Below are 23,997 nucleotides of genomic sequence, written 5' to 3' on the forward strand. Positions count from 1 at the left end.
AAAAATGCTTCAGTTGATAGTCTTACATGGTAAGATCGATGAATTCTAGGGGGCTGCAAATGTGGTATTTCATGGGAGGTATCATCCCGCAGTAGGCAAAGCCCACACACATTGGGGTCACAAGGCACCTTTCCCTAATACCCTGGCAGCAATTCCAACTCAAATATTTTTGGTTTTGGCCAGAATGCTGTGGTCTTCATACAGTTAAGGGTTTCTTTTTAATATATATTATTTTTAATGAAAAGATTTTCCCTTGGAAATACACACTGTTAGTAAAAAGAGAAAGACGAAGGAGCACCAGCATCTCTATCACCCCTGCTATCACGCTGAGTGTTTGCCTGCAGTCTCTTCCCAGCTGGGAGATCCTTGGAGAAATATGGTTGAGAAAAAGAAACGTGCAGCACCAGGTAAACAGGAATTTTCTGTTTTAAATGTTAGTTTCAGGGTTTTGCCTCCCTTCTTTGGGCTTTTTCAATGGTACCAACTTTGGCTTCCGATAAAAAAGCCCCGTATACAGCTTTGTACTTGCATGGCTGGCTACTGATCTTTATTTGTTGACTCGGATGGAAGCTGTTCCTAATTTAATCTACTGGAAAACAAACCCCACACAGCTGCACCATTCCTCCATACAAAACACACAGTTTTACCTGAGCTGTTTGCCCAATGATCAAGACTTGTATATTTTGGCTTTTGTATCGTAAACCTATCAAACAAGAACAAGCCCAAACCAAACTGTACTGTTTAGCCATTTAAAAGGAAGTCATTCTTTTCTTAAAACCATAATGAACCCGTGCTAATGACAAAGTGACAAGGTAGCTTCCTGTGGAAAGGAGCCTCACCTCTTGTTCCTGACACCTTCATTTTGACATCTCTGCCCTCAATCTCCTCAGCTGGTCTCCAGCAGATATCTGATGCCCGTTAAATACACACTTCAGTCCTACTGACTTTATTCCCATCAACTGTATGTAATATCTGGAAATTTGAAGGACTGGCAACTTAAAAGGAGAACATTACTGATGGTTTTAATCTCAATTCTTTAAACAGCTTTTGAAGTTTCAATTTATATACCCATGGCTAAACAATAAACGACCTAAACTGAGGACCTCTACAAAGTACTCCAACGTGCGCTGAAGTGCCTGAGCCCTTTGCCTAACTGGGACCTTGGACAATGATGTTTTACTGTTATTATTCCTCAGCTGGCCATCAGGCTGGCGGGCAGAAGTCTACATCTCCAACCCCATCTTGGTACAGGGTTTAACGCAGAGAGGCTGAGTCCTCCTGGGGACCTGGGGAGGGTTTGGCCTCCTTCTTCACCCTGGATCTCCCACTGCTAGCTGACAAAGAAGCCAGCAGGGGGAACAGGCACCGAGCTCTCCCGACACAGTTGCTTCTTGCATCTGGACACGCACCTGACGTAGGCACTCACAAAACGTCCTGCTGCAAAGCGGCACTGCTGGGAAGAAGCTTTCAGACTTCAGATGGGCTTACAACACCCATCACCCGAGTATCAGTCCTGTGTCCTATGAAAACCATCCTCACTGCTGGCAAACAGTTATCCCCTTTGAACCTACAGCGTTTCTACTGCAAGTCAGGTTATGAAGGTTCCCCCAAGCCGCCCTCCCAAAGCAAACTCCTATTGGGATTAAACCAACCTTAAGAGCATCTTTTCAAACCCCGCAGCAGAGAGCTGTAAGCATGGGCTTCCACAGGTAGGAAGGACTGGGGATCAGCTGCTGTGAGGGCTAAGGGAGGCCGCTCTGCCTCTTGCTAGCAGTGCTGGGATTAATGAGTTTGCAGCTTTAATGGGTTCGTAGTGAGGAGGAGGCAATTCAGGCTGTGGGCTCCCAAGGTATGATTCAAATTCAACCACTTATTAGTTTAGCCGAAGCAGTAACGAGTCGAGAGTTACCAAGAGACACTTCCGAGGAAGATCTGCACTTGCAGCGTTACTGCTGTTGCCTGTAGCACGCAGGCTGCAGAGGAAGAGGCAATTTTTGGACCTTTCACTGGAGCAAAAAGGCAGTGACTTGCTGGGAAGCACCTTCCACAACGAGAAGCAGCTGGCCCAGCTACACTAAAATGCTTTTGTGTGGATTCACTTATAAGGATAAGATACTTCATCTCTGTAGCTGCTTGGCTCATCCCAGCGATAATTCACTTTCTGTGTGGTTCAGAGCTCCGTGTACTTAAGCGTGTCAGTATTTCCATCAGATGTCTGCTCCTCTTAGACATCAATACTTGTTTCGGGCTGAGCCTGGAAGTGTTTTATTTTGGTTTGAACGCAGGCACCTCTCAAGAGCTGCAGGAGGATATACTGGGATTTACTTCTCAAGAGATCAAAGGATGAGGAGGCGGAGGGGGGATACTCCTGGGCTGCCTACGGCTCCCCAAAAACTTGAAGCCAACCTGCACCCTGGCTCGTGCCCCCCCTGGTATCGGGGACTATTTCCAGGTGCTGTGACAAAGTACCACAGCTGCTCCAGGCAGTAAAGGACGACGGTACCTGCGGGATGCTCAGTGGGGTGGGGGAGCCCCGGGATCTTGGACAGACTCGAAGCTCACCACCTTCAGTACCATGACCAGATATTCCTCACCACAATCCAGAGCTCTGAAAACCCCAGGGAGGTTTTTCTGTGATCGTTTCACAGCTCAGCGGTGACATCAACCAAGCGGCTCCGGCGGCTCATGTGTAAGTGGAGAGCATTTTCCTCTGTTCAAGCTGTATTTGCTATGTTAACAAGCAGAAAGATAGCAGCACTCCACTCGTTTCCCTCTGTAAGTTAATTCAAAACTGTTTTCTCGTTCTATGTATTTTATTGCGCTAAATCCACCGTGACAGGATATATTATAGGATCACGGGGTAACAACCACACCGAGCTTTCTCCTGCAGAGGCTGGTGTCCTGTTCCCAGGGAAAACTGATTGCAGCCACCGAGCCTGTGGCTCACTGCTGTAGGGACATGGAAACTTCTCCAGGCCCTGTACTGCTGGGATGAATGAGACAGGTTATCCCCAGGCTCAGATCAGTGCTGTCTCCTCCTTGTGGGGTCAGTCCTGGTCACTACATAACTCTCCCGTGCTGTTACTGGGGGCCATGGTATTATTATATCCCCCCAACAGTCTGATGGAAAAATGCAGAGGAATAAAAGCACTTTCTGCTTTCAACTGTCCCACAGTAAAATCTGAGCAAAGAATCCTTTATTTTTTCTTTTTCCCAAAACCTACACCATGTTTTTCCCTTTCCTTCCATGCGGGCTGGCCAGTCTGCACCACGGCAAGAAGCCAGCTGTGTTGAGCCCAGTTTCTTCCAGCTGCAGCCCAGTAAGTCCTAGTATGAAGCTTCATCAGCCTGATCCCTCTGAAGAGGGCTACAGCTTGCTAGCTACACTGTGTCCCCCAATATATGTATGTCCTCCCCTTAGGGGCTTCTGTCCCGGGAAGAGCAAGCCCCATGGATGACAACGGGAATAAACCTCTCTTTTCTGGCTGCGCATTGTTCATTTGGGATGTGCTATCATTTATAAGAGCAGCCAGGAGGGCTGGCAAGCAGTGACAAGCAGCCAGTGTGCCAACCCCCGTGCCAGCATCCTGCAATGTTCCCAAACCAGGACGTGCCGCCCCCTCCCCAGAAAGGCAGACAGGCCCCAGGGAATATTGAAACTCACGCAAAAAGCCCCAAACGTGGCATCAAGCAGCCCCACAAGACCCATCCTCCCGGCAAGGCCATGGGGGGCAGCAAGGAGCAGGGGCACGATAAGATGGTGGGGCTGCCTGCTCACACCATCCCTGCTTTGTTAGGGCAGAAAAGATTGGTGGAGTGGCAGGAAAGTGAGCCCATCTCTGGTCATCCTTACAGCACCGCATTATATATCTATTACATATATATATTATTATTTTTTGGCAGCATTTTATGCAAGGTGAAGCTTCCCCTTTTTCTGCAGCATGTGTGACGGCGTCAGTGGAGCATCCCTGCCCTGCCACAGCCCCACCAGCCTGCGCAGAAGGGGCACCAGCGAGCACATCCCCAAGGGATGCTTGGCCAAAACAACATCATTTCCAGCAGTGAGGCACAGCCGGGTTATCTCCCCCGCTCAACGTGGCTCCTGAGGGCTCACACCTCAGCAAAACCCCAAAGCCTGTTCACTTCTGTAAGTGAAACGACTTGGTCACTTCTGTAGAAGCCTAACCTGTGATTTAGAAATTTGCCTTTAGGAAATGACGTCTGAAAACAGTTTGCTTCAGCCATTTGAAGGGGTTGCTTTATCTTTCACCTGCTGTCTTTGCTCCGGGGTGTGAGGGGGGTTCTTCTGGAAAAGCCTAAAATAGCTTTCCTAATAATAAAGAAAGGTAAACTGTTTATACAGTATTACCACTGCAGTGCCTGTGCAACTGCTACCAGACAGCCTTAACAAGTGTGCTATGCTCTATTACCACCAAGGGATTTTTTTTTTATTTTTACTTTTTCTTAGATTTGTGTATTAGGAGGAAAGCAAACTTTCTTCCTAGAGAATCTCCAGAATGATAACCAGGTTTAATTCTCAAGTCATATGCATTTTTTTCATAAACAAGAGATTATGGGAAAAAAACCCTCTAGTGTTTAGCTTGGCTATCCCCAACAGCGACTTTGGAAGGGCTTCTCAAATGGAAAAGCAGATGTTGCAAATCTGCCTTATCTACTGAGCAACTGTTGACTCTGTTGTGCAAATCCTAATTTACATCTGCATGAAAGGTTTCAGAGATTAAATGGCATTCAAGAAGGAATATTAGCTTTTCTCCCTCCCTCCAGCCCTCCTTTGAATGGATTTACTACTGGCAATTAGCTTTCTGTTCCACCGGCCAAGTAGAAAACAGGATTCATCAGGACTCTACAGTATCCTCCTTTTAATGGACTGTTTTCTCAAATCACCCAATTCAGATGCTCAGAGTTAGAAGAAGAAATAAATTGTCACAAAGCTAAAATAGTTACAAAAACACTTTGGCTGGGAGGATTTCCCTGTGGCACTTGGAAAGCCCTAAGGAGTAAAAAAAAAAAAGGAGAACAAATCAAAGGGGTCTCCTGGCTACACCCAGGAAAAATGGGAATGCAAAACCCCAGGAACACAAAGCTTTGGTTGCTGCTGAGAGCAGAGTGCCTGTCCCAAAGACAGCCTTCAGCTGGGAGTTTGCTGGCTTAAAGGAACAGACACTGATGGGTATTTTCCTTAAAGTTTGGCCAGATTTTCATTTGTTCCTCTAATGAAAAAAAAATAAGAAGAACAAGAAGCAACTACCACCCATATCTGTCTCACAGTTTTGCACTTTTTTTTTTTTTCTAGAGTAAAGAAAAAAAACGAATGAAATGTCCTCCACTTCAACATCAGTGGTTCCTGAACACAGGGAGTGGGGATGCTCATGTCCCCAGGCCGTGCTGTTCCATGCATCCCATGGGAGCTCCTGGCTTGTGCTGAAGCACCTCAAGGATGCCCACACAGATGGTTCCTGTTCTGGAATAGTCCCTCCTGTTCTCCTGGGTACCAAAGGCTTCATGTTGGTCCTGCTTTACTCCAAAGAAGGCCAGTAACTGAGCCCACACTCAGTTATACCCAGCCCACCTCACCCCATCGTGGTGGCCAAACACGGTCAACCTGGACCGCTTCCTACACAAGGCAGAGTGATGGGACACCCGTTGGGCTGATCCTAGGGGAAGCACAACCATGGGCTGTCTGTTTGGTGTATGCTTCCCGTTGCCTCAAGAGTGGTGGCCAACTCAGCCCCAGCTTTCAGATCCGTAGAGTGACAAGCTGGTATGGGAGAAGTGAGGTCAAAATCACTGGCTGCACAGGGTAGCAGTGGTGTCCTGGCTTGGTCTGAATAGGCTGATCCTGTCACAAAATGGTTGAGGTTTTACATTTCTGCTCCTCATGCCCAAGGAAATTTAAAAAAATCATCGCTGTAGTGAGTAAATGACCACCAACAACTGGCTGAAGCCAGTGGAGGCAGTTATGGAAACTGAGGCCTAGACTGGAGCTTCCCAGCTTCCCAAAGGCCTGAGTAAAGCTCGTCCCCAGCCTCCACTCAAGCAGGACTGGGTCCCAGAACCACACCAAAGTACACACAACCGACCACAGAGTGGAGGTCCTGAGCAAACCCAAGCTCTTCAGGCATCAGCACACCACGCTGGCCTTCCCAGACCAGGCCGCTCAGCTGGGTCCTCCTCTACGCTCTCATTTACTTCCTAAAATCCTTCAAAAATTCATCCCATTGAAAGTTCTTGACCTCAGGATGGGCTTTCAGCTATCTGGTGAATGCTAGCAGAACATTCAGCACCTTTTCAGTGCCTTTGCATACTTTTTTTTAAACAATACGTAGTCACCAGGCCCAACAGTTGAGGTTCACCTCAGAGGAAGTTTCTACGGGATGCAGACCTGGAACAGTGGGAATACAATTCCCAGGCTGGTCCAGGCGGGTGCTTGTGATGCTTTCCTGAAGCGGGTTTTGAGATCACATGGCGCTAGAAAAAATTTGCCATAAGGCCCCAACCTTTCCCCTTTGGTTCACAGCTATGCAGCCACCAAATCCCAGCGCCTCTGCGTTTCCCTTGCACTTCTCATGTGCGCTCCTCTAATCTTCATTTAATGCAGGCAGCTGGCTGTAAATACCCCAGAACAATGACTTTAATCCTAAGTATCCTGAAGCCCCCCTTCCTCCCTGCGCCAAAACTGAAGAAAAATAAAAAGAACAGCCTCATGACAGCAAGATGGAGAAATCCAAGCTAGCCACTGGGCCAAAAGAGCAGAAAGGCACAATGAGCTAAATTTTGCCTGGCCCGCTAATTAAAAACGGAAGCGACCATACTCTGGAGCCAGCGATGGGAGGTGGGGGGAGTTTTCATGCTATTCAAAACCCGGCTTCCAACTGGGACCATATTCACTCCACATTAATTGTCATTCCAACTACGAGTGTCCTAGTTTCAAAATGAAAACTACTCTCCAGCGTAGCTAGTGAAAACCAACACCAGTTTCAAGGCATTAAACAAAATTTATTGATTGCATTTTCCCACCCACTAAAACTTTAATAAGCATTAAACCTCAAACTCCTGGCCCTGTTTCCTCCCTCTACCCTCTCTCTCCATAAAAAGGGTCAGGCCCCTCTATATGGAGATTAGGGCTTAATGTTTGGTATTTGTTTATGAGCCTATCAATTGCCTCTATTTCAGGGGGGAAAAAAGCACATCTGAAAAAAAAAAAACCTCTGGTACACACAGATTAAGAGAGGGCAAAGGTTTAGGGTAGTTTCTTTTTTTTTTTTCCAACTGATTGTGGGTTTTAGATATATTACTGATCACGTTTACATGAATGAAAATAAGTAAATATTCCCCTCTTTGCAAGCTTCCCTTGAGTTACATAAAATGGCATTTTTCAAAGATCCCTATTTCTCAGTAATAAGACACAGAACTTCAAGGCTTCTCTGCTAGCTGTTTTCAGCTGTGTAAAAGGGAAAAAAAAATAATTTGGGGGCCACTCTGTCTGCATACTTAGCAAAGAAAACAAAGGCCAAACATTTGAAATGCAAAGGTCAGTGATTAAGCCCAGAAATCCATATCTAGGCACCAAAATGAATAGCCAGATTTTAAGAGTGCTTAAGTGCTTTAAATGCGGAGCCTGACCTGGCTCAGCATCTTTCAAAACCAAGCCTGTTATTTCAATGCCTCAAGCGAGATGGAGGTGCCAGGTACCCAAATTGCAGAAGTCTAATCTCCTTTTCGTGAAGGCTGAGCCGTTGTAATCTAAAGTCGCAAACGACAAACCAATATTTTATTATTTAGAAAGCACATCTCACTAAAGCTGCAACACTTTGCCCTTCTGCTAAACTCAACGCTTACCCTTCAGCGTTACGAGAAAGAGTTTTGAGAGATGGTAAAAGAAAAAGGGTTGTCGAAAATTCTTTTATTTCTCGTCTTTAAAGAAGGCTGCTGAAGGGATTAGACAGCTTGGAGTTCACTGCTCTGTTAAATCAACCTTACAGTATTTTTTCAGCTTGTTTGACTTGCTGTTTCTGTATACATTTTGTGTTTTCACCTTTCTGCATTCAAATCCCATGCTAGCGTTTGTTCTGGGCTTCTCACAGGAAACTTGGTCAGCTCTTTATTTGTATTAAGTCTACGGAGTTATAGAAAACAGACTTGGAAAACAATCCCTAAATTAGCAGGACTTACCGGCATACATGCCTAGGCGCACACACACAGAGTGCCGCATACCATCCTACCCGAACGCGGCGTTTTATCATTTCCAGCAGCAACAGCAGGGCATCGGGTTCAGCAGCACGGACCTTTTAATGGTCTCGTGCAACCGTATCTATTACAGCGGGTTTCTGACTGCACGTAATAAATTAAGAGAGAGTTCAAGGAAGTCATGCGTGTCTCAGTTCCCACTCCCTACAAACTGCTTTAATGCTCCCAAATAATCATCCTCTAGGAACTGAACCACGGTAGGCTCCAGAAATGCCAGCAGCAGGTTAGACAGCTCCACGCGCAGCTATTTTAATGCATCCATAAGGAAAGGCACTCTCTGTGGAGCCTCCTGCAGCAGGACACTGCTGGTCCTGCCTGCGGGAGCCTGGGACCTTCCACAGGCTCTCTCAGGCACCTGCCCCATCCTCTGCGGTCTGACCTTCCCAGCTTTTCCCTTCCTTCCCCCCCAAAAAACACGTCTAAAACCTCTTCGCTCTGCAAACGAGCTCCCACACATCCCTCTGAGACGGATGCCATTGCGACAGCGGGGTTGGTCATTGCAATGGGCAAGAGGAAGGAGGAAGCAAAGAGCCATTTCTCTTCTGCAGACAGAAACCGTGGGACATAAATCTGAGGCCAGTGGCCACACACGGGCTGGATTTGTCTGTAAGTCAGGCACCGATGGCAAGCTCCAGTGGGGCTCCCTTGGGTGGGATGGGTGGACGAACCACCACCTGGCAGCATGAGCCAAGACGTGAAGTCAGACCCTCACCACATATTTAAACCTATTTCTCAATATAGATGCATGTATCCATAAGAAGAGTGAGAGCTGCCCACAGCAGTGAGACCATTGAGCAGTTCAGACCCATAAATGACCCAAAATCTGGGCTCTGGTCTCTTTGCTCCCTGTTGGAGGACTGGCATCTAATCCAGCATCATTTCCTCTTCCTCCCAGCCCCGAGACACCGCGTGCTGCTCCTACAGCTCCTCCTCACCCCAAAACCAGCCAGGCTCAAGCAGCAGTGGTTGCCATCCCTGCAAGACTGCACCACTTGTCCATGCCTCATTTGCTATGCACTGGGAGCAGGGGGGCAGAGGGGACGAAAACCTCCACTTCAAACATTTACGCATATTTTGAAAGCACCTGAGAAGGCTTCAGGCGCCTTTTGCCAGGACTAACACATTCCACCGACACGATTACCTTATCCAGAGGGCTCCTGGTAGGAAGCATTTGCGTTGTGTGTGGGGTTACGATACCCAGAATCAGGCGGGCAGCCCAGTTTGCAGGGCTGCGACCCACCACGGAAATCAGAGCAGCGGGGACTAAGCTGTCCCTTTTTCCTGCACTGAGAGAGAGAAGGGCACAGGGGAACCCTGCTGTGCCCCCCAGCTGCCTGTGTTGTTCCTCTCCCTCCATGAAGACACCCCGATGAAGATGCCCACTGCCTTCTCAAATCCATCGCTGCCAGCAATGAGGCAGGAATCTCATTTCTCCACTAAATATCACACAAGTTGGAGTCCCTGTACAACTCAACAAACGCATGCAAGGACTGGTTTTCCTTTTTTTTTTTTTTCTGGGCCGCATGCAGGTGGTTAAACCAGGGGCAGATCCCGAAGCATTTCTGGGGCAGGATGCTTCAGATTTGGGTTTCCTTTGCCTCTGTGTCTAAATAACAGCAATACTAAGAGAACCACTGGGCAAAACTGAAGTGCTACCCCACACTCTGGGGGCTCCTGTTTGCTGGAGCCACTCGATCTCTAACAAGGGGTAGAAGAAACGATGGCGAGAGAAGGTGCTACAGTCAAGGTGCCTCTCTCTGAGATACCCAAGGCAGAATGAAAGATCTAGTATCTGTAACGTAGTATCTACACTTAAATTCTATGGTATTTACTGTATTTATACAGTATTTCAGCTGGGCTGGGAGCTGGGGATGCAGCTGTGTGAGGACAAGAACATGGTTTTACCAGGGATCTCCAAAGCAGACATCAGCACGCCCCAATAGCATTTTTCCCTGCCTCCCTAGGCAGGGAAATCAGGAGCCTGGAAAGCCTGAAACTTATTTTTATGCTTAATTACAGTTCTTGAGTGCTTGACACCAGGCACTCACTCATTACACTTTTGACACTGATGCCTTTGGGCTCTCGGGGAAGGAATGCTTCACGCTCGGCCATCACTCACTACATTTGCAAGCGCTTAACGCAGAAGAAGGTGGCTGATGGATTTGTAGCAATTTTGAGAAAGGATGCAGAGAGGACACCATCTGCTCTTTCTTACTTTTTTTGCCTTCCTTTCTGCAATTTATCAGTTCGCAGACTGGGAGGCCGAGGTTTCTCTTCCCCCAGCCCTGGGGAGGAGAGGCAAGGACGAGGGGCGCAATGGGCAGGGGGAGCTCTGGGCTGCCCGCTCACCAGGCACCCAACGACCGCACGCTGCAAGAAAGAGGCTCTCTGAGTTTTCCCTGGAAAAAAAAAAACAACAAAAAAACTCTTTCATGCAAAGCTGCGGGAGCGTGCGTAACACGCCGGCCGTAAAATGAATGTATTTTTTATTTTATTTTGCAAGTGTTCCCCCCTGTTCCAACTGCATTCGTTCGCAGTCCGTGCCCTGCACAGGAAATACCAGCTAATTTATGCACCTCCATTTACTGGCCCCCCTACTTCTGCACGAATCCCCAGCTATTAACATAACTATTTAAACTGGACATGTTTTCTTAAACATTCCTCCTCTTTCATAAACTGCCAAGTGACAGTTGTTTACTGTCAACAAGCCTGGGTACTCCAAGACAGGGAGAAATATGCCCTTTCAAAAGGCAGACATATCGGCTACCAAAAGAAGATTAAAATCTGGTGTTTTTCTCTTCTCCCTCCCCAAAAACGCTTTATTCGTACGGGCTCCACGTGACACAGATCAGCAGAGATAATGCTATGTTTAATTCCGATCATTCTTTTAATTAAAGATTGGCTTATGGACGATTTATCTTTGGTTGCACATGCTACTTGTCAGTGCAGACTCCAAACTCCCTAATCTTCCCACTGCAAATGTTGCCCCCCCACCCCCATTTTTAGCTCCGATACCCCCAGCACATTTCGGGGAACCCGTGTGCTAATCTTGCACAGACCCTGCTATCGGCCACAAATAAAATGCTTGCCCTGGGGATCTATAGAGAGAAGTTAAAAAATTTAGGAGGGGAAAAAAAAAAATCAAATCACTGTTTACTTCAAGACCTACAGTCTCCTAACAAGCTGCTGAAATATTTTGCTGGGAGGGAATTTCTTGCATTTGAGTCTTGCACACGAAAGCAGACAATAGGAAAAAAAATACAGCGCAGTTCTCTGAGAAAAACATTTTTCCATGCCTGCGAAGTGCTGGGGAAGCTCCTCCAGGGTTTCTCTGCTGTACCACAGCGGTTCCTGGCCGAGCGCTGCTGCTGTAACCCACATCACGCCAGCTCCTGCTCTGGTGGAAGCGGCCCCGTGGGGACACCACGGGGACACCCCAGAGCACCGTGCAGAGGGGTCCGGGCAGCGTTGGTCACTGAGATGCCACCAATTTGCATCCAGGCCGGGTGGGGGGCATAAAAACCTGCAATCGCACAGTGCAAAGGCAGCCACTGACCGAAAGTGAGATGGAAAGCGAAGGTCCCGGGACAGCTTGTTCCCAGGGGGACGGGAGGGCCGGGGATGGCCCTGGAGCAGCAGAGGCAGGCACCTGCCCACCTCCCTAAAGTTTCCTCTGCTTGTTAAAATGTTTGGGTCATTAGAAAACTTTGCGAACAATCCCCGCTTATGCTGAACAGTCGCTCCCACCACGATCTGTTAAGGGCTCCAGCCTGCTCCCTTGGAAATCAATGGGGGCTTTTTTGCTTAGGATTCAATAGGCGCAGGATCAGGACCTCATTATTATCTTTACAGGACTACAAGCAGCAGGGAACGGTGAAACCCCCGAAACAAAGCAGCAACCCTCTGAACCGGGAGCCAAAGTCACCCCTGAAGGGCCTTTACAAACTCTGCCAAGCATCCAGATAAAGTGAAAAATCCCAATTCTCGGGAGCTTTCAGTTGTTTTACAGGGAGAGCGGGAGGTTGACGAGGGGTGGTCACATCATCTGGACCCAGGAACATCTCCCGTACCTCCCTGCCCTCAAAAGAAAAGCCTGGATAGATGTCTATTTTGCTTTCCCCTGGGAAAACACTCATCTCCCTCCAAAAACCACACAAATCAGCATGTTGCCGTGGATCAGCCTGACGTTTTAAGGCAGCGAAGCAGCTCGTGGGATGACCATCGCTGGTGCTGGTGCCGCGGTGCTCCCGGGGCGCGCTGCCTCCGGCACGCAGGGCAGCCTGCGCGGTTTTCCAGCCGCAGATCGCAGCAGCCCCAGACTGCGTCCTTCCCCCACCCGAAAACTTGGAAGCCTTCTCACTTCTGAGTCATTAATACTTTTAACCCCTCGCAACCTGCGGAGATGGCACGGCCCCAAAATCCCACAGATGCTCGACGTGTAAGCACATGGTAATTGTTTTGCATACGGTTCTGGGCGATAAAGAGACTACAGCGCGCTTCCAAGTTTCAATATAACCTTTTTATTGAACCGAGTCTTTATCTTCCCCTCCTCTCTGGGCTTTGAGGAAGCAAGGCCAGCTCACTGAAGCTAGCTCCCCCTCTGCTACGAATACCACACCTTTTTTAGATGAATACATCTGAAACTGAAGCGGTTACTGGAGAAGTGCTTTCTCGCTTTGCTGCGCTGCGATTCTTCAAAAATAAAAGCTTTGCTAAGTTGTGTAACCTGAGTGTCACAGCAAAAAAAACAAAAACAAGGAAAAAGAGCAATTTAACTGCTGGGCTTGTCCCTATCCACCTGAACGCTGCAACCCCCCCCAGATAGCCTATCAGAATGATAGGGCAGCTTTACTTCTGATTACCTTTCACATTTTAACTACTAAGTTTACCAAAGGTTTTACTCGGCTCGTATCTCACAGTTCTTGTTTGCTTTTGATATTACAGAAACTTCCTGGTCATTCAAGCCAAGGAGCTGATACTTTAGGGGGAAGCAACATCAGGAATTCCGCATTCGCCGCAGGAGTAAAAGCCCTTCTTCACACATCCAGAGCTTTAAATCATATCTATGGCACTTGGCAACCTGAGCTGCGAGCTATCGGGAAGGGGGCACTGGGGCTGTCAGCTCCAGTTCAGGGAAGAAGCACATTTTTTTGCGAGGTCACCAGATAAACAGCCCAAAGAGGGGCAGACAGTGAACTATGTTTAGCTATGATAAGCTATGTAGGAGGCCTAGTTAAAAAAGCCTGGGTGTCACAAGGTAATTTAAGGTGCTTTCAGCATCGAACGTGTCTTCAGACGCAGCTTTAGCCTGCATTTTGCCCAGGGGGTGCTATGGGATTTACTCCTCCAGCAGCCTGGGCTGCCCGCTTGCAGGGACCAGGCATGGCTCTGCCCAGCTCCAGCCCCGTTTGCTGAAAAAAAAAAAAAAGGGGGTATATGGAGAATTTGTAATGAGCCACCGTCCCCTGGCACCCGGCCTGGTACGTGGAAGGGAATGAAGTTTATAAACCAAACAGTGTTCAGAGGGATGAAACAGCAAACGCTGAAGCCCGTCCACCAAACCGCGCTGCCGAACGGCTTGGAGGGTGCTGAGTCAGCAGGCTGTTTCAAGCTGCTTTTCTTTTCTGAAAAAAGAAGAAAAAGGTATGCAGAGCCAGACGAACTGACTCCCGGAGCACAGGGAAAGTTACACGCACGCAGCACACTAGGAAAAAGAGGTAAGTCCTTTCAAATGAGGAAACAGAATAAAATTAACGTAGGTTTAATCGATGCCTGTGCACCAGGTTCAGCCCAGCTGGGAAAAAGTCGCTCAACTAGCAAGGGAATTTCACCTGCCTTCCTAATAGAAATATCTGAACTTGTAGCATTCCTGATCAGTATCCATGTACACTAAAGACTGCCAAAAGCTAAACTCTTGGGGACAACACGACCACTTCTTCACCTCTTCTGAAGCCTCGGGACTCGTGCCCAAGCTCCAGCACCGCATCCTGCCCCCTCCAGTGACTGCCAGCAGAACGTCCCGGCAGGCACAGACACCGAGCTTCAGCTACAGCCCTGCCACGGCTCTGTCTGACAGGGCACTGTCAGAAACGTGTTGGTCTAACACTGCTGTGAACTGGAAATTTTGTTAACTGGTCGGAAACCACCGTCACCCCCCCGCCTTTTTCGGTCCCTGACTGAAAGAGCAGACGCACGCAGTGAGCGTGCCGAGAGGACAGCTCTCTGAGCACACAGTCGGGTATCAAAGTTCACCTTTACTGATTATACACGAAGGGGGAAAAATTGTTTCCCGGCCTTACAGAGGCGGAAAAAGCCCTCCCCAAAATTTCACGTGAAATTTCACTTTGTCCAGGCTGCAGGACTGGGTCCCTCTGGATGGGAACAGCCCTGGTGCAGCGGGGATGCTGCACCAAAACTTCAAAACCCACGCTGGAGAGGGCTGCTGGACAGGTACGCTTTCCCCAACAGCACCGAAGATTTGTTGGAGAGAGTCATAAAAGTTAACGTGCTGGTCAGAGTGGCTTAGTTTAATTGCATGATTTAATTAGCAGATCAACACTTCGCTAACACAATCTACAGATTTACTTTCATCACATTCCCTACCCCATGGTTGTTAATGAAGTCTTAATTAAAAGAAAAAAAAAAACCCTCGGATTTAATTGGAGTGACCCTTGCCAATACGTGTAGAAGATGTGGGGTTACACAGCCACTGGCGAGCATGTTGGTGAGTCAGCCTCTGCCCTGGAACAGACTTTTTTTGCTAGGTAAGGGATAGACAACCAAAAAAAGCCATATTTCATCATCCTTCACTCGTGTCCTCTTATTTTATTACTCAATAAAACACGCTAGTCTCAACTTCAAAGGCTTAATTGCCTTTTTTAGCTGCTATTATTAGAGAACAACTTTTTATCTCATAGCTGCCCACTGAATCTAAAGGGTTTCAGTTCTCGGACACGAAGTCGGAAGCACCACCAATTTACAAGGGGCTCTTTTTAGAGGGTTTTAAAACACTTCCCTGAAGGGACCACGTGAACCCCGAGCCCTGCTCCAGTGCCGTGTGGCACTCGCTTCAGCACGAGGGCAATTTCAGGGTGACCTTTGGAACATTTAGGTACACAGAGCCAGGCCGTATGCAGCGTGCACCTCGCACCCACCGCCGGGCACAAGCTGGCGGGCCACCAGAGCACGGCTGCCATCGGCTGCGTAAGGCAAATCGTCCAAACCCAGAGCATCTCCTGCCATGTCCAAGCAGAGAAGTGACAGGAATCCGTACGTGCCCCGGCTCGGCTAAATCCCGTATTGGCACCTCTTCCGCCCTTTTGGCTCTCTGTACAACTCTTTCAATGCGCATACACAGCTCTGGCTGCTAACTCCCAAATGCTAAGGAGCCCCAAAATTCCCCTTTTTTCACGTATATTGTGGGCAGACAGACACTTACAAACCAGCTACAGGAGACAGGCCAGTTATCAGAAGCTTTTAAAAGCGAAACGCTGCCGTTTCAGTCGGTCTGCTCTCTAAGAAAACAGCCAGCGTTACTTGACATTCACAAATCGTACGGAGTAATATCTTTATCTGAATACTAATGCAAATTGGACGGGCTTTTTTATATTGATGTCTATTCTGTGGCTGCTGAATAGAGTGACCGCATGCTCAAGGCTGCAAAGGAGTTCACTGACCTCCCTAATCATCTCTGTCATAGCCCCTGAATGACATACACATTCAATCCTGCCTCGCCTCTCTACTTTCATTCATAAAAAAAGAAGGGGGGGTGGAAAAAAATTGACATTGTTCTTCCTGCAGCAGCCCCGAGAAAGGGAGAGAAGAGAAACTCGGCCCAGATGAGGCCCCTGGTGTTTTTAGTTTAGCTTCTATTCAGCAACAGCCCCGCCATCTGCCTCCTTCCTGCCAACAGCCGAACACCTCCCTGCGGAGATGTTAAAACCTGCACCCCCTCCACCTCCGCTAATAGCGAGTATTCATATTAGCAAACATACACATACCTCGAGAATGCCTCCCTTCAATGTGTGTTTTATGTAGCTGAGTATAGGCACAAAGCAGTAGCTGTTATAGCCTTCACAGCCCCGTGTGGAGAATTAGATCACTGGGGAAAAATCCTTCCAAGCCCCTTTATGGAAAATAAGGCCTTAGACTGTAAATGCAAAGCCCAGCGAACAACAACCCTCAGTAATGAGCCAATACCCCATGGCCCATTTGACCAGGAGAAAGAATTTGCTTTTTTACCATGCCGTTCAAAGGCTGAAAAGCAAAACGTGTTTTTGCTTGGCGCGGAAGGTTTATATCCTTTACAGTTGCTTTTGCACAACCTCTCTCCCTCCCACCCCGGGTCGGGTGCCGCTGCCCAGCCGAGGCGCCGGGCGATGCTCGGCCGCCGCTTCCCCGCGCACGTGGCATCGCGGCGCCCGCCCTCGCAGCCCCCTTTGCCCGTGGCAAGCCCCCAGTGCTTCAGGTTCATGGGACAGCCTTGGGGACATCGCTGGGCGGCAAGGGGACCCTGGAGCCCTCCGCTCGGGGGCCCGATCCTGGCTCCTGGGGGGGCTTTGACAGCGACTCTGCAGCGAGCGAGCCTCATCATGAGGATTTCCGCGGGAAATCCCAAAGCATGGCCGAGCTCCCCGCTGTCCCAAACGGGATGTTGTCCCCCTGGTCCCCTGGTACAGCCCCAGTGCTGAGACCCGCAGCAGGCTGTGACACCTGGGTCCCGTGCGAGCGGCACGGGGCTGCTCGCTGCCCGCGCCCACCTCAGCCGCCCTGACACGGTGGCGGAGATGTTTGCCCTGTAAATCAGTTCTTTTGGCTGTGAAAAATGAGCCAAACGAGTTACACTAAGAATCTGGTGTTTTATTAGGACTTTCTTGAAAACAAAACCAACCCCCGGTGTGATTTATAGCTTTAACCAAAAGGGGTATGAAAGTAATGCCCCCACCCCCAGCCTCCACGAAGCCCATTTATTCCCCTGTCACTTTTTTGGCAACCAGGCTTCAAACCCTTTCGTTGAACAATGGAAACTTTTCTGCCGGGTACATGCAAGCTGGAAGACGGGGGGCTGCGAGGGGGCTCCCGTCCATTAAACAGCTTCGAAAAATAAACAGCGACTCAGGTAGCAGCTGAGGCGTATCAGCGAGAGGCGGCGTTTCAAACCGGGGGCGATATATATAAATTTTTTAAGACTCGGTGACTTTTTTTCACCCCCTTTCAGGCCACTTGAGGGGGGGGGGGGGGGGGCAGCCACCCCCTGCGCCACCTCCTCGCCTCCCTCAGCCCCCCCCCCCCCAACCTCTGCCCGCTGACCCCCTGCCCAAGGGAGGCGAAGCCCTTACCTGCCGGCTGCCCGCCGCTCCTCTCCGCCGCTCCTCCGCCTCTCCGCCGAGCCGAAGGCAGCCCTCCGACGGCCGCCGCCAGGCAGAGGCACCAGACGGAGCCCCAGGCCGCCCCCATGCCTCCGGCACGGCGCCGGGGGAGCGGGGCCGCCGCTGCCTCCCCTCGGCCGCCTCCCGCCTCAGACATCCCCCGGCCGCATGCTGGGCGCCGCTCAGCGCTCCGCTCCGCCGCCGCGCTGCGGGGACAGGCAGGGGGGGAGCTCAGGGGGGGGGGCACGGAACCCATCCCGGCACAAACACCCCGACATACACACCCCGACATCCCAGCCCCCGGGCACACACGCCCCAGTGCACGCACACCCCAACGCACAACCCCCTCCGGGCACACACACCCCGACATCCCCCCCCAGGGGAGAAAGGGAGGGGGGAGAGGTGAAACGGTGAAAGAAGTAGGAAGGGAATAAATAGGGGGAATGGGGCAAGTAAAAGTAACGAGACGAGAGTAATGGGATAGTAAGGGGAATGAAATAAATGAGAGTGATGAAATAAGAGTAATGAAATAAAGCAGGATAGTGAAATGAGAGTAATGAAATAAGTAAAAATGATGAAATGAGTAATGAAATAAATAATAATGGAATAAATAAAGCTAATGAAATAAGTAATGAAATAAGTAATGAAATAAATAAGGATGATGAAATAATTAAGAGCATATAAAGTATGTAAGAGCATATAAAGTATGTAAGTGCATATAAAGTATGTAAGAGCATATAAAGTATGTAAGAGCATATAAAGTATGTAAGAGTGAGAGTAACTAAGAGTACATAAAGTATACAAGAGTAAATAAACAAGAATAATGAACCAGGCAAGAAAATAAGAATAATAAGATGAGAGTGATGAGCTAAGATCAAGAAAATAAATAACGAAACACGTAAGAACGCTAAAGCAAGGACAAAATAAATAGTAAAAGAAATAACGCCAAAATAAGCGATAAGGAAGACGAACAGTGACAAAATGCGGGACCCTAGGACAAAGAATCAGAAACTCGCGAAGCACCGCTCCCGCGGCGGCGGCGGGCAGGGCGCTGAGCGCAGCACGGAGCGGCGCCTACCTGCGCAAGCCCCGCGGCCGGCCGCGCACCGCGCATGGAGCCGCTGCTGCCGCCGCCTCCTCCTCCTTCTCCTCCTCGTCCTCCGGGTCCCGGCCGCGGTGCCGGCCGCCCTCCCTCCCTCCTTCCCTCCTCCGCCGCGGCGCTCCGGCGTCTGCCCGCCGCTGCTCGGGCGCGGAGCGGGGCGGCCGCGCTGTCCCCGCCCGCCGGGCCCCGCCGCCCGCCCCCGGCCGCCCCCGCTCCGCCCCGCAGCCGCGGGGGGCCGCGCCCGCCGCCCGCGCTCCCCTCCCTCCGAGCCCGGCCCCAAAAAGGCGGGGGGGGCCCGGCCCCAAAAGGGAGCCCTGCCCCAAAAGGGAGCCCTGCCCCAGAAAGCAGCCCGGCCCCAAAAGGGAGCCCTGCCCCGAAAAGAGGGGAGCCCGGCCCCAAAAAGATGCCTTCCCCCCCCGGCCCCCACCGTCCTGGGATGTGAGGCTGGGGGAGGTGGTCTCTTAGGGAAGGCGGGGGGTTGTTAACGTGGGGAGGGCAGGGGGTGAGTGTGGGACCCGGCGCTATGTCGTGGCACGCTTTTTATTTTTTATTTTTTAAATTTTTATTATTTGGGCTTTTTCTTCTGGAGCAGCAAGAGCGTGTTTTGGGAGCTGCTGCAGTTTGGGTGAACTGGGTGGTGGTGGTAGTGGGGGCCCAGGTGGGACAGGGCTTTGGTTTAACCCCGGGATGGGTGCTGGGAAAAGGCACCGTGCCCGCAGGGCTGCCCTGCTGTGCCCCATGGCGAAACCCCCGGTGTGCTGCCAGCGCTCCCAGGGACTCCCTCCAAACACCCAGCATCGCTGGTTTCGTATGGATGGGAGTAATCGCGTCCCCCTTGGGCTCTGCCTGCCTGCTGTCTCTAACCCGACCGGCTACTCCAGTAAAACCTGGTTAAATGTCGCTTGTATCTGAGCAGCCCTGATTTTGGGTGCTGCGGTCATCTCAGACACCCCCAGCCACAGCGACACACACCAGTCACTGCCAGCGAGCCACCCGAGCTGCTTCGCGCCGAGAAGTCACAGCTCTGCTTTAATCCCCTTGACGTAGCAGCTCGTTCACCAAAAATAGATGCAAATATTATCGGAGCTGAAAACGCTTGGCATCAGGGGCCCAAAAAGACCGAGAGCTCGCGTTAGAGCTGAGCTGAGGTTTTTTGGGTCCCGGCTCTGTGCTGAAATCCAGGGGAGTGGGGAGGTTTCGCTCCCAGCGCCGTGGAGAGCTTTGGGCTTGGCGCTGTTGTTGCCGAGACTGGGATCCGTCCTGACACCTTTATCAGGGGCAGGGAGACTCTGACATCTCAATACTGCCGCATTGTGTGGGGAAGCATTGAGACGGGGCCGCCGCGAGGAAATCCCTACATGTCAGCGGAGACCCTCGCCGGTGACACCAGCGGTTCAAATGAAAACAATGGAGGGAAAAGCAGACGGGGAAAGGAAAGCGCGGTGGTTTCACCGTCACGGAGATGCCTTGGCAGCATGTCAAGCTGCACGATGTTTGCTCTCGCAACTGCTGCGCTGGAGGTGCCAGAAAATCGATAAAAATAAAAACAGCGGCAGCGGCGTAATTATAGCGGGGACAGCACCGCGCGCGGGGTCGTTGCCGTCGTTGTTTTGAAGATGACTTTTCGGAAAAGCAGGGCCAAATTCTGATCTCGTGTGAAGTCGGCAGGGTAAGAGCGACACCCGTTATTGTGACTATTATGAGCTCCAAGAGCGGAGCTGCAAAGAGGATCAGGAGCTTCCTAAGCCCACAGCTAAAGCCGAAATGTGATAATTCAGGGCGGTTTTTATATGCTATGACTGTGCCGCTGTGTCAGGTGAAGCCAAAGGCATTCATGATAGCCCTAGAGCAGGGTAATAGGATGGAAACGGCCGATCCCAACCAGGCAAGTCCTAATGTTGCGGAGAGATGAAGGTCCGCATCTCAGATCAAGTCCTTTAATGGTTTTGAACTGTTTTTCATTTGGAGGAAAACTAAAGGCTTATAACATTTGGAAGCCCTTTACAACAGGAAATCAAAGAGGGATTGGGATAGTCCTGCACGAAGGACTTCAAGGTTCACAGTTTTCCCCAGAGTGGGATATTTTTAGGTTTCCCGTTGGGTAACCTCCGGGGCAGCACGCGCAGACCCGATTAAGCGCAGATTTCCTGGTGTTGCTTTGTCACTGTGTGGCCACCGCAGCGCAGCCCGGGCTGCAGTGCTGTGCGCTGGAAACGACGGCTCTGGACTGCATCTCAGCCACTTTCTTACTATAAAAAGTCCCATGTACTAGTAAATCCTACACAACACAATTGCATTTTTTTAGGACTACTACACTATAAGCCGTATATTTAGCCCCAGCGTTTTTCTTCCACCTCAAGCTAGGAGCGTGCACTCCCCTGCATGCTGGGGTACTCTCACTGCTGATGTTTGTTCTCCTTTTCCCCTTTATAAGCTTTCCCTGCCCAGAACTTTATATTTGGTTAGCCTCTTAATATCCAGAGCTGTCAGTGATGAAAATCAACCCCCTTTCAGCAGCTCAGGGATGGCGAGCGGCTGCTCTCTTCCAAGCGAGCAGCTGAAATACGATGTGATCAGCGATGCTCTCGGTGTCTGAGCTGATCACCATCGCCTCCGCCTGCCCCGATCCCACCAAGGTGGCTCTCTTGGGAAGGGGCTTTGGGAGCTTTGCAGGCTCTGGGGGCACTGGCATGGCTAAAACCCCTCTTTGTGCCTTTCCAGAGCCCTGCCCAGAAGGAGGCTGCTAATCTCTCAGAAAGTGCGACCTGCTGATGGTCTCAAAACAAGTTAAATGCAGGCTGCTGTCAGCAAAATTGACAGCAGGTGTGAGTGCTTTGAGCAGTTCCTTCTGCCTCCGTCCAGAAGAAGGGGACGGGACAGGCTGCGAGATGCCTGTCCAAAAGCCCTTGGCGCCAGGGCTCCTCATGAGTCACCTTTGGTGACGTTGCTGGATGAGAGCATGGGATGATGTGGGTTGGGATGGCATGAGCGTGCTGAGGGCATGCTGCAGGAAACGGTTCCTGCATTAATACTGAGAGCAGAGCAATGAAGGAGGTTGAGCTTTACTACAAGTTTTACTATGCTGAGCGAGACTGACCAGAATTACAGCAAAATGTGGTCACACGAGTCTGAATCATATTGGGTTAGGTACACAGAATAAACATCACCAAATATTTCTTATCAAAGCTAGGACCCGTGAGCCAGACGGAGAGCTGCAGCCCTGCTTCAGCAGCTCTTTAACAAGCTGCTCCTTCAGCCTGATGGACTGCTACGAGGTTACATGAGACTGGATTGAAATATTGGTTAAAGTGTGCGTGGGTAGAAGCCCAAATTGCCCACCCCTTAGCACCAAAGGGTTAAGAGCAGCAGCGGAGGCAGACCCCGGGATACATTTCCAGAGCTCACGTCACTATCCATTTATATCAGTAAGGTGCATTGGAATGGCTAAACCGGTTTTTATTAGCTAGCCAGCCCAAAGGACTGTGTTTCTGAGCGGGTTTATTGAATTTCCAGCTGACTGTCCTTGTTGCTAAGATTAAGGGTCCAAATGATTGTCAGGGAAAACACAGCACGGGGTTAAGCCACCCCATGAAGGCTTTCTCTGCGCCTGCACACAGTCCCCCTACAAGGTGGCTGCAGCACAACCTCACCCCGTACAAGTCGTGTCCCACGGAGCAGCATGCAGAGATGAGAAATAGATGGTCCCCGCAGGGGCCGAGCAATTTGAAGTGAAAAAGGAACGAGTGATCCGGAGAGACGCACCGTGCCTCTTCTGCAGGAGCTGCGTGCAGGGAGGTGCTGGCAGAGGTAAGATCATTTGGCAGCCTGGTGAGCGAACGACTGGAGGAAGCGGAGAGGGAAAAAAACTGGAGAGAGCCTGTGGAGGGTGTGAGAAGCACAGATTTCAAGCTGATCTTGAAATACTGCTGACTCAGCAGAACCGCTGCGCGTGCAGCGTGGGGCTGCTGCGGGGTCCCCTTGACAAACATCTCTCCGAGGTGCCATTCGCCACCAGTGCAGGCTGGGTTTTCCCGGTCCTTGGAGTGAATAATGCTAAAGCTCTGGAGCCTGGAGAGGAGGAGGCAACGATCACTTCTGCCTGCCAGATCTGCTCGTGCCGTCACCGCACAGGACGGTTCAAGCAAGCGTGGGGCTGGAGCAATGCACTTACAGGCTAGCAGGACACCCTTCTTTTGGGGGGCATTTGAAACGAAGCCACAACCCCTTTATCCCTCCGCCACCCACAGAAAGACGCCTGTGGGGCAACATTAGGGCATTACCACCCCAGCTTTCAGGCGAGCTCTCTCTCAGCGGCACGTTGTCCTGCTGCAGGCAGAGGCTGGAGCACAGGGACAAATCAGGCATTCTTCGCACTGCGTTAATACTGCCTGTGTGCTCCGCAAGCAGTGCTGACACAGTGCCCTGCCTGCCTCCTGCCTCGCCACATCGAGAGGTGACTTGTACATCCATCTCCTTGCAATCCCTGTGGTGGCTTTGTTTTTCCAGGGAGCGCGGTGCAAGCTCTGCTCTGGGTGTATTCAACTGCAGAGATAGTGTGTATTGGGTGTGTATTGCTGTACGAAATAAATGGGCTGTGCTGCAGAACTGAGCAGCTCCCTAACTTGCACTGCCCTTCGATATAAGAAGCAACATGCACACACATTCTGGATCCTACGTGCACAGCCATCAGCTTTGGGGTGGAAAAGCAGCACAGGGTACTTTATAAACAGAGATAACTCCCGCAGGAGTTGAGTGGTGTTACCCCCACATCACGCACGATCACTGCAGAGCCCAAGAAGGCGAACAGCCTTCCCAAACGCCACCCCCCTGTCTGCAGCTTTCAGTCGTGGAACCACATCCAGCTCCATCCGAGCAAAGCGATAGCTGTGCTGCTACAGAAATGCGACTCCCCTCACGCAGCACGCTGGATGTCCAGATCAAATGCGACGAAGAATGCAACCAGTGGTCGGGGAGGTTTGGCCTCCGTCAGCCCCGAAAAGCCCCTGCATAGTAATTGTGGCATAAATCGTTTCATTCATCATTAGGAGAAAAACATTTGCGGTGTGGAAAATGGCAGTTACATAAGAAATTGGATAGGAGGCAGGTAGGTATTGACTTTAAGATGTTGCGTGGAGCCAATGCCTTTAATCAACAAGGGAAATGTTTGAATGTTAATAGAACTAACAATGAAATCGGAGTCATGTTTTGACAAGTATTTCTAAACATTCCAGGAACACTGCGATGCTCTAGCAGCGGCTT

The 23,997-nt window shown here is 50.3% G+C and overlaps 1 protein-coding gene across 4 annotated transcripts in view; it reads right to left on the reverse strand.

The window, feature by feature from the left end:
- The window catches only part of FGFR3 (fibroblast growth factor receptor 3), a 55,957-nt gene extending 37,084 nt beyond the window's left edge, over positions 1 to 18,873 (reverse strand). For all 4 annotated transcript variants that reach the window (XM_080592080.1, XM_080592079.1, XM_080592078.1 and 1 more), the window contains exons 1-2: positions 18,715 to 18,873; positions 17,607 to 17,842 (exon numbers count right to left, since the gene is read on the reverse strand). In XM_080592080.1, coding sequence (XP_080448206.1) covers positions 17,607 to 17,793 — 187 coding nt within the window. In that variant the 5' untranslated portion in view covers positions 17,794 to 17,842; positions 18,715 to 18,873. The remainder of the gene's footprint in view (positions 1 to 17,606; positions 17,843 to 18,714) is intronic.
- Positions 18,874 to 23,997: the final 5,124 nt, after the last annotated feature.

The sequence above is a fragment of the Anser brachyrhynchus genome (genome assembly GCF_964034855.1).
Source record: "Anser brachyrhynchus genome assembly, chromosome: 4".
NCBI classification, from domain to species: domain Eukaryota; kingdom Metazoa; phylum Chordata; class Aves; order Anseriformes; family Anatidae; genus Anser; species Anser brachyrhynchus.